Raw genomic sequence first — 10,639 nt, forward strand, 5'->3', positions numbered from 1 at the left:
TTCTCTCTTTATCTCTCTCTCTCTCTCTCTCTCTCGCTCTGTTTATCTCTCTCTGTTTATCTCTCTCTCTCTCTCTCTCTGTTTATCTCTCTCTCCCTCTCGCTCTGTTTATCTCTCTCTCCCTCTCTGTTTATCTCTCTCTCTCTCTCCCTCTCTCTCTGTTTATCTCTCTCTCTCTCTCTCGCTCTGTTTATCTCTCTCTCTCTCTCTCGCTCTGTTTATCTCTCTCTCTCTCTCTCTCTCTCTCTCTCTCCTCTCGCTCTGTTTATCTCTGTCTCTCTCTCTCTCTCCCTCTCTCTCTGTTTATCTCTCTCTCTCTCGCTCTGTTTATCTCTCTCTCTCTCTCTCTCTCGCTCTGTTTATCTCTCTCTCTCTCTCTCTCTCTCTGTTTATCTCTCTCTCTCTCTCTCTCGCTCTGTTTATCTCTGTCTCTCTCTCTCTCTCCCTCTCTCTCTGTTTATCTCTCTCTCTCTCTCTCGCTCTGTTTATCTCTCTCTCTCTCTCTCGCTCTGTTTATCTCTCTCTCTCTCTCTCTCTCTGTCTCTGTCTCTCTCTCTCTCTTTCCCTCTCTCTCTCTCTCTCTCTGTCTCTCTCTCTCTCTCTCCCCCTCTCTCTCTCTCTCTGTCTCTCTCTCTGTCTCTCTCTCTCTCTGTCCCTGACACTCTGCTCTCAATCCTCCTTCACCACACCCTGCTCCCTCCGTTATGAAGCACTCTCGCAGGTCACCCCAGGACGCCAATCGAATGGCATCTCCTTCAAAATGGTGGCTGCATTTTCCCAAAGAGTTATTGCATCACCGATTAATTCATTCGACCTGAAGCACTTTCACACACTAGAGAGACATGATCAAGCAATCTGTAAATGCAAGTAGATGTTACTTAAAATCCTAAACATGGATACAGTGAGACTGCTGGACAGTGTGTTTAACCCGTACTGTACCTGACCCTGGGAGTGTTTGATGGGACAGTGTAGAGGGAGCTTTACTCTGTATCTGACCCTGTACCTGCCCTGGGAGTGTTTGACGGGACAGTGTAGAGGGAGCTTTACTCTGTATCTAACCCTGTACCTGACCCTGGGAGTGTTTGATGGGACAGTGTAGAGGGAGCTTTACTCTGTATCTAACCCTGTACCTGCCCTGGGAGTGTTTGATGGGACAGTGTAGAGGGAGCTTTACTCTGTATCTAACCCTGTACCTGACCCTGGGAGTGTTTGATGGGACAGTGTAGAGGGAGCTTTACTCTGTATCTAACCCTGTACCTGCCCTGGGAGTGTTTGATGGGACAGTGTAGAGGGAGCTTTACTCTGTATCTAACCCTGTACCTGCCCTGGGAGTGTTTGATGGGACAGTGTAGAGGGAGCTTTACTCTGTATCTAACCCTGTACCTGATCCTGGGAGTGTTTGATGGGACAGTGTAGAGGGAGCTTTACTCTGTATCTAACCCTGTACCTGCCCTGGGAGTGTTTGATGGGACAGTGTAGAGGGAGCTTTACTCTGTATCTAACCCTGTACCTGCCCTGGGAGTGTTTGATGGGACAGTGTGGAGGGAGCTTTACTCTGTATCTAACCCTGTACCTGCCCTGGGAGTGTTTGATGGGACAGTGTTGAGGGAGCTTTACTCTGTATCTAACCCTGTACCTGACCCTGGGAGTGTTTGACGGGACAGTGTGGAGGGAGCTTTACTCTGTATCTAACCCTGTACCTGCCCTGGGAGTGTTTGACGGGACAGTGTAGAGGGAGCTTTACTCTGTACCTGCCCCTGGGAGTGATTGACGGGACAGTGTAGAGGGAGCTTTACTCTGTATCTAACCCTGTACCTGACCCCTGGGAGTGTTTGATGGGACAGTGTAGAGGGAGCTTTACTCTGTATCTAACCCTGTACCTGCCCCTGGGAGTGTTTGACGGGACAGTGTAGAGGGAGCTTTACTCTGTACCTGCCCCTGGGAGTGATTGACGGGACAGTGTAGAGGGAGCTTTACTCTGTACCTGCCCCTGGGAGTGTTACGATTGTGCCACAGTCTCACCTTCACGAGCACAAACTGGGTGACCCTGAGTGTGTAAATATTCACACTACAATACTTGGAATGCACAGGATGTGGCTGAGTATTGATACGGGAAGTGTAAACTTATAGGCCATGTTTTTTTATATATGATCGGAGAATTTATGCACATTGTTTTTAAGGTTTGAAGGGAGCGGCTGAGGTTTATAATCTCTGGCGAGAGCTGAACCCTGCTCCTCTCCACAGCAGCTCCTTGTATGTACCTATAATACAAAAATGATTTTATGTAAATAAATCTATGTAAATTTCTAATGCTGAATATTAAACGTAGCTGCAGATATTATATACAGAAAGTTATCCCAAGTCAGAATATTCTCCGAATAAACTTCATAAAGTGTTTTAAACTGGTGTATTTAATCTCTGACACCCCGATGCTGTGACTGAAGGTGCCTTAACGTCAGAGCCAGGGCCGTTCAGGAGAGAAAAGTCAGGAGACGCTTCGTCACGCAAAGGGCGGTCAGAGTGTGGAAACTCTCTCCCGCAGAAAGCAGGAGACGCTCGCCCGTTAATCTCTTTAAAGCGGAGAGCGATGGATTTTTTTTTTTTTGCGAGCCGAGGGGTATTGAGGGATCTGGAGTCACTGCGCGTAAATGGAGTTAGGATACAGAGCAGCCGTGATCTCATCGAATGGCGGAACAGGCTCGAGGGGCTGGAATGGCCTCCTCCTGTTCCTGTGCGACAGGCTCGAGGGGCTGAATGGCCTCCTCCTGTTCCTGTGTATCAGGCTCGAGGGGCTGAATGGCCTCCTCCTGTTCCTGTGCGACAGGCTCGAGGGGCTGAATGGCCTCCTGTTCCTGTGCAACAGGCTCGAGGGGCTGAATGGCCTCCTCCTGTTCCTGTGTATCAGGCTCGAGGGACTGAATGGCCTCCTCCTGTTCCTGTGCGACAGGCTTGAGGGGCTGAATGGCCTCCTCCTGTTCCTGTGTATCAGGCTCGAGGGGCTGAATGGCCTCCTGTTCCTGTGTGACAGGCTCGAGGGGCTGAATGGCCTCCTCCTGTTCCTGAGAGCTGGGGTCTCCCTCTCCCCCTCTCTCTCTCCGTGTCTGTGTTTAACTCCGTCCTGATTCGTGCCGGTGGGATATTCGCCTCTGGAGGGCATCGCAGGCGTGCTCGTTTCTGTTCCTTCCAGCGACGGGTCGGGGAGGGAGATGGCGATCAGGAGACGGTCTCTTCCCCTCGACCCTGGGCTGGGGGGGAGGCTGATTGTGAACAGACCAGCCATGATCTTCATTGAACGATTGAGAAATGTTGGTGTTCAGAGGGATTTGGGTGTCCTCGTACACTAAACACAGAAAGTTAGCATGCAGCTACAGCAGGCAATGAGGAAAGCAAATATGTTGGCCTTATGATAAGGGGGTTGAGTCCGAGAGTAAGGAAGTCTTACTACAATTGTACGGGGCTCTGGTGAGACCTGACCTGGAGTACTGTGTACAGTTTTGGTCTCCTGATCTAAGGAAGGATAGACTCGCCTTAGAGGCGGTGCAACGAAGGTTCACTAGATTGATTCCTGGGATGAGAGGGTTGTCCTATGAGGAGAGATTGAGTAGAATGGGCCGATACTCTCTGGAGTTTCGAAGAATGAGAGGTGATCTCATTGAAACATGTAAGATTCTGAGGGGGGGCTTGACAGGGTAGATGCTCTCCCTCTCCCACTCGCTCACTCTTCCCTCCTCTCCCTCTCCACTCGCTCCTCTTCCTCCTCTCCCACTCGCTCACTCTTCCTCCTCTCCCCCCTCCCACTCGCTCACTCTTCCTCCTCTCCCTCTCCACCCTCTCCCACTCGCTCACTCTTCCTCCTCTCCCCCCCCTCCCACTCGCTCACTCTTCCTCCTCTTCCCCCTCCCACTCGCTCACTCTTCCTCCTCCTCCCCCTCCCACTCGCTCACTCTTCCTCCTCTCCCTCTTCCCCCTCCCACTCGCTCACTCTTCCTCCTCTCCCCCTCCCACTCGCTCACTCTTCTTCATCTCCCTGTTCCCCCTCCCACTCGCTCACTCTCCCTCTCCACCCTCTCCCACTCGCTCATTCTCCCTCCTCTCCCTCACCCTCTCCCACTCGCTCACTCACCCTCCTCTCCCTCTCCCACTCGCTCACTCTTCCTCCTCTCCCTCTTCCCCCTCCCACTCGCTCACTCTCCCCCCTCCCACTCGCTCACTCTTCCTCCTCTCCCTCTTCCCCCTCCCACTCGCTCACTCTTCCCCCTCCCACTCGCTCACTCTTCCTCCTCTCCCACTCGCTCACTCTTCCTCTTCCCCCTCCCACTCGCTCACTCTTCCTCCTCTCCCTCTCCCCCCCCTCCCACTCGCTCACTCTTCCTCCTCTTCCTCCCCTCCCTCTCCCACTCACTCACTCTTCCTCCCCTCCCACTCTCTTCCTCACTCACTCTTCCTCCTCTCCCTCTCCCTCCCACTCGCTCACTCTTCCTCCTCCACCCTCTCCCACTCGCTCCCTCTTCCTCCTCTCCCTCTCCCCCCCTCCCACTCACTCACTCTCCCTCCTCTCCACTCTCCCTCCTCCCACTCGCTCACTCTTCCTCCTCTCCCTCTCCCCCCTCCCACTCGCTCACTCTCCCTCCTCACTCACTCTTCCCATTCTCTTCCTCACTCACTCTTCCTCCTCTCCCTCTCCCCCCCTCCACTCACTCACTCTTCCTCTCCCCCCTCCCACTCTTCCTCCTCTCCCTCCCACTCGCTCACTCTTCCTCCTCTCCCTCTCCTTCCTCCCCTCTCACTCATTCTTCCTCCTCTCAATCTTCCTCCCACTCGCTCACTCTTCAGAAGCAGGCGGGTCAAACGGAGGAGGGGGGCTGGGGGTTGGAAGGAAGGCTTTCTGGGAAAGGTTTTCTCTTGACCCACACGAACGTGCGAAAGAATCGAGACAGTGAACAGACGGAATCAAAGTCTCTCTGACGTTTAATGCAGATACAGGTCTCTCAGACAGGTTTTACACAAACAACGCTCGGTAAATAAATTCAGCAACACCCACAATAAAATTCCAATCACCAAACACTCAACTATCAGTCCTCCAAAAATATATATATATAGGGGAGAGGAGGGGGGAGGACGTCGAAAATGGAGAGGGTCAAATCGAGGGGCCTCCCGATCACAAGTGTGAGGGGAGGGGCTGAATGGCCTCCTCCCGTTCCTGAGTAACAGGCTCGAGGGGCTGAATGGCCTTCTCCTCGACAACCCCCACCTCCCCCCACGCCCGATAGTTTGGTAATCGCTGTGTTTGGTGGAAAGGGTTTGCTCTTGTCCCCCTTCCCACCCACCCCCCCCGATGATCCCGTTGCGCGTGAGTTCGTGAGAACGCGTCCCTCCCTCCCTCCCCCACCCCCTCCGATCTCCCACCCCCATCTCACCCCACCAGGAGCAAATATTCCTTCACCGAGCCGGGGAGAGGGAGACTCTCGACGGCCGCCGGCAGGTGCTGCGCCCCGAGGCACTGGCGCACGGCGTAGCGGCTCAGGCCCTTGAGGCTCCCGGGGTCGGCTCCCTCCCCCCGCCGCTCGATCCCGCCCCCCGCGGCCTGACCGAGCAGCCGGAGACAGTCCTCCTCCCTCTCCCCGCCCAGGCCCCTGCTCAACAGGCCCAGCAGCCGGGAGACAGGGGTCTGGCCTTTCAGGTTGACCACTCGGACCTGGGCCCCGTACTCCAGCAGGACCCGGGTGCTCTCCAGGTTCCCCCGGGACGCCGCCCAGCTCAGGGGGGTGTCCTGGTTGTAGTCGGCGGCCTCAACCCGGGCCCCGTTCTCCAGCAGCAAACGCACGCACTCGTGGCTGTCTTTGAAAGATGCCCAATGGAGCGGTGTGTCCATGTTCCCGTCCGGGGCGTTGGGGTCGGCGCCGAACTCCAGCAGGATCTCGACGCAGCTCACGTCCTTCTCAGCCGCGTAATGGAGTGCGGCCCGGTGATAGCCGTCCGTGGCGTTAACCTGGGGCCGGGAGAGAGGGAGAGGGAGAGGGAGAGGGAGAGGGGAGGAATCGAGAGAACGGGGTGAGAGGGACACGTTTAGACAGCGCGGCGCTCCCTCGGCGCCGACCCTCCCACAGCGCGGCGCTCCCTCGGGGCCGACCCTCCCACAGCGCGGCGCTCCCTCGGCGCCGACCCTCCCACAGCGCGGCGCTCCCTCGGGGCCGACCCTCCCACAGCGCGGCGCTCCCTCGGGGCCGACCCTCCCACAGCGCGGCGCTCCCTCGGGGCCGACCCTCCCACAGCGCGGCGCTCCCTCGGGGCCGACCCTCCCACAGCGCGGCGCTCCCTCGGGGCCGACCCTCCCACAGCGCGGCGCTCCCTCGGGGCCGACCGACCCACAGCGCGGCGCTCCCTCGGGACCGACCCTCCCACAGCGCGGCGCTCCCTCGGGGCCGACCCTCCCACAGCGCGGCGCTCCCTCGGGGCCGACCCTCCCACAGCGCGGCGCTCCCTCGGCGCCGACCCTCCCACAGCGCGGCGCTCCCTCGGCGCCGACCCTCCCACAGCGCGGCGCTCCCTCGGGGCCGACCCTCCCACAGCGCGGCGCTCCCTCAGACGGTGGGGACTTTTCTGTGTCCTAAAAAGTTAAAAACAGTGGATGTCCAAAGGGACTTAGGGGTTCAGGTACATCGATCATTGAAGTGTCATGAACAGGTGCAGAAAATAATCAATAAGGCTAATGGAATGCTGGCCTTTATATCTAGAGGACTGGAGTACAAGGGGGCAGAAGTTATGCTGCAGCTATACAAAACCCTGGTTAGACCGCACCTGGAGTACTGAGAGCAGTTCTGGGCACCGCACCTTCGGAAGGACATATTGGCCTTGGAGGGAGTGCAGCGTAGGTTTACTAGAATGATACCCGGACTTCAAGGGTTAAGTTATGAGGAGAGATTACACAAATTGGGGTTGTATTCTCTGGAGTTTCGAAGGTTAAGGGGTGATCTGATCGAAGTTTATAAGATATTAAGGGGAACGGATAGGGTGGATAGAGAGAAACTATTTCCGTTGGTTGGGGATTCTAGGAGTAGGGGGCACAGTCTAAAAATTAGAGCCAGACCTTTCAGGAGTGAGATTAGAAAACATTTCTACACACAAAGGGTGGTAGAAGTTTGGAACTCTCTTCCGCAAACGGCAATTGATACTAGCTCAATTGCTAAATTTAAATCTGAGATAGATAGCTTTTTGGCAACCAAAGGTATTAAGGGATATGGGCCAAAGGCAGGTATATGGAGTTAGATCACAGATCAGCCATGATCTTATCAAATGGCGGAGCGGACACGAGGGGCTGAATGGCCTCCTCCTGTTCCTATTTTCTCACCTCTGCTCCTTTCTCCAGTAGCAGCTCCACACAGTCTGGATCAGACATCATGCAGGCGCAGTGTAGGGGTTTCAGGGTTCCATGAGTACAGTTTATATCAGCGCCCTGCAGGGAAAGGAGACAACAGCACATTACAGGGTCACATACTGACCCCGGGGGGGTCGGGGTCACATACTGACCCCGGGGGGTCGGGGTCAAATACTGAACTCGGGGGGGTCGGGGTCAAATACTGAACTCGGGGGGGTCGGGGTCACATACTGAACTCGGGGGGGTCGGGGTCACATACTGAACTCGGGGGGGTCAGGGTCACATACTGAACTCGGGGGGGTCAGGGTCACATACTGAACTCGGGGGGGGTCGGGGTCACATACTGAACTCGGGGGGGTCAGGGTCACATACTGAACTCGGGGTCAGGGTCAAATACTGAACTCGGGGGGTCAGGGTCAAATACTGAACTCAGGGTCAGGGTCAAATACTGAACTCGGGGGGTCAGGGTCAAATACTGAACTCGGGGGGTCAGGGTCAAATACTGAACTCGGGGGGTCAGGGTCAAATACTGAACTCGGGGGGTCAGGGTCAAATACTGAACTCGGGGGGTCAGGGTCAAATACTGAACTCGGGGGGTCAGGGTCAAATACTGAACTCGGGGGGTCAGGGTCAAATACTGAACTCGGGGGGTCAGGGTCAAATACTGAACTCGGGGGGTCAGGGTCAAATACTGAACTCGGGGGGTCAGGGTCAAATACTGAACTCAGGGTCAGGGTCAAATACTGAACTCAGGGGGTCAGGGTCAAATACTGAACTCAGGGGGTCAGGGTCAAATACTGAACTCAGGGGGGTCAGGGTCAAATACTGAACTCGGGGGGTCAGGGTCAAATACTGAACTCGGGGGGTCAGGGTCAAATACTGAACTCGGGGGGTCAGGGTCAAATACTGAACTCAGGGTCAGGGTCAAATACTGAACTCAGGGTCAGGGTCAAATACTGAACTCAGGGGGTCAGGGTCAAATACTGAACTCGGGGGGTCAGGGTCAAATACTGAACTCGGGGGGTCAGGGTCAAATACTGAACTCAGGGGGTCAGGGTCAAACACACACACACACACACATGCTCACAGACAGACATACATACAGACTAACACAGGCATATACACACAGACAGACACAGAGAGACGGACACGCAGACACAGACAAGACACACACGCACATACACACACACAAACAGACACACAGACACACAGACACACAGACAGACAGACACAGACACACAAACACACACAGACACACAGACAGACACAGACTCACATACACACATACACACACACAAACAGACACACAGACAGACAGACACAGACACACAAACAGACACAGACACACAGACAGACACAGACTCACAGACTCAGGTTCCCCTGAAGTGCCCCCCTGGGTGGGGGGTTCGATACGTACCCTGTTGATGAGAAGCTCCACACTGTCGTGGGGGAACGACCGGACCCCAATGGCCCGAATCAGTCGCTCCGACAGTGAGTATTTGCTCTGGATGCTCTGCATCACGTACCACATACCCGAGCTCAGGGACCCCGGCGAGGCATCGAGGGGGGGTCCGCGATCCGGAGACGGGACGTCCAGGACTGGAACACAGCACGGATCAGGAGACAGAGGATCAGGGGACGGTCAGACCGCGAGACCCCCTCACTCCCCCCGAACAAACTCACTCCCCCCGAACAAACTCACTCACTCCCCCCTCACTCCCCCCGAACAAACTCACTCCCCCGAACAAACTCACTCACTCCCCCCTCACTCCCCCCGAACAAACTCACTCCCCCCTCACTCCCCCCGAACAAACTCACTCCCCCCTCACTCCCTCCGAACAAACTCACTCCCCCCGAACAAACTCACTCCCCCCTCACTCCCCCCGAACAAACTCACTCACTCCCCCCTCACTCCCTCCGAACAATCTCACTCACTCCCTCCGAACAAACTCACTCACTCCCCCCTCACTCCCTCCGAACAAACTCTCTCCCCCCGAACAAACTCACACCCCCCTCACTCCCCCCGAACAAACTCACTCCCCCCGAACAAACTCACACCCCCCGAACAAACTCACACCCCCCTCACTCCCCCCGAACAAACTCACTCCCCCGAACAGACTCACTCCCCCGAACAGACTCACTCCCCCGAACAGACTCACTCCCCCCGAACAGACTCACTCCCACCGAACAGACTCACTCCCACCGAACAGACTCACTCCCCCCGAACAGACTCACTCCCCCCGAACAGACTCACTCCCCCCGAACAGACTCACTCCCCCCGAACAGACTCACTCCCCCCGAACAGACTCACTCCCCCGAACAGACTCACTCCCCCCGAACAGACTCACTCCCCCCGAACAGACTCACTCCCCCCGAACAGACTCACTCCCCCCGAACAGACTCACTCCCCCCGAACAGACTCACTCCCCCCGAACAGACTCACTCCCCCCGAACAAACTCACTCCCCCCGAACAAACTCACTCACTCCCCCTCACTCCCCCCGAACAAACTCACTCCCCCCGAACAAACTCACTCCCCCCGAACAAACTCACTCCCCCCGAACAAACTCACTCCCCCCGAACAAACTCACTCCCCCCGAACAAACTCACTCCCCCCGAACAGACTCACTCCCCCCGAACAGACTCACTCCCCCCGAACAAACTCACTCCCCCCGAACAAACTCACTCACTCCCCCTCACTCCCCCCGAACAAACTCACTCCCCCCGAACAAACTCACTCCCCCCGAACAAACTCACTCCCCCCGAACAAACTCACTCCCCCCGAACAAACTCACTCCCCCCGAACAAACTCACTCCCCCCGAACAAACTCACTCACTCCCCCTCACTCCCCCCGAACAAACTCACTCCCCCCGAACAAACTCACTCCCCCCGAACAAACTCACTCCCCCCGAACAAACTCACTCCCCCGAACAGACTCACTCACTCCCCCCTCACTCCCCCCGAACAGACTCACTCCCCCCGAACAAACTCACTCCCCCGAACAGACTCACTCCCCCCGAACAGACTCACTCCCCCCGAACAGACTCACTCCCCCCGAACAGACTCACTCCCCCCGAACAGACTCACTCCCCCCGAACAGACTCACTCCCCCCGAACAAACTCACTCACTCCCCCTCACTCCCCCCGAACAAACTCACTCCCCCCGAACAAACTCACTCCCCCCGAACAAACTCACTCCCCCCGAACAAACTCACTCCCCCCGAACAAACTCACTCACTCCCCCTCACTCCCCCCGAACAAACT

At 56.3% G+C, this 10,639-nt stretch overlaps 1 protein-coding gene across 2 annotated transcripts; it reads right to left on the reverse strand.

Annotated features, from left to right (window-relative positions):
* Nucleotides 1–4,950: 4,950 nt before the first annotated feature.
* LOC137309137 (ankyrin repeat and SOCS box protein 8-like) lies at nt 4,951–9,006 on the reverse strand. 2 transcript variants are annotated; one of them, XM_067977434.1, is made up of 3 exons: nt 8,793–9,004; nt 7,349–7,453; nt 4,951–5,989 (listed from the first exon to the last, which is right to left on the reverse strand). In XM_067977434.1, exons 1-3 carry the CDS (start codon nt 8,904–8,906, stop codon nt 5,414–5,416), a joined length of 795 nt encoding a protein of 264 aa, XP_067833535.1. In that variant the 5' UTR covers nt 8,907–9,004; the 3' UTR covers nt 4,951–5,413. The 2 variants fall into 2 exon arrangements, with proteins under 2 accessions (XP_067833535.1, XP_067833534.1); XM_067977433.1 differs by lacking the exon at nt 7,349–7,453 and having other exon boundaries at nt 8,793–9,006.
* Nucleotides 9,007–10,639: the final 1,633 nt, after the last annotated feature.

The sequence above is a fragment of the Heptranchias perlo genome, unplaced genomic scaffold, assembly GCF_035084215.1.
Source record: "Heptranchias perlo isolate sHepPer1 unplaced genomic scaffold, sHepPer1.hap1 HAP1_SCAFFOLD_1480, whole genome shotgun sequence".
Lineage (NCBI taxonomy): Eukaryota > Metazoa > Chordata > Chondrichthyes > Hexanchiformes > Hexanchidae > Heptranchias > Heptranchias perlo.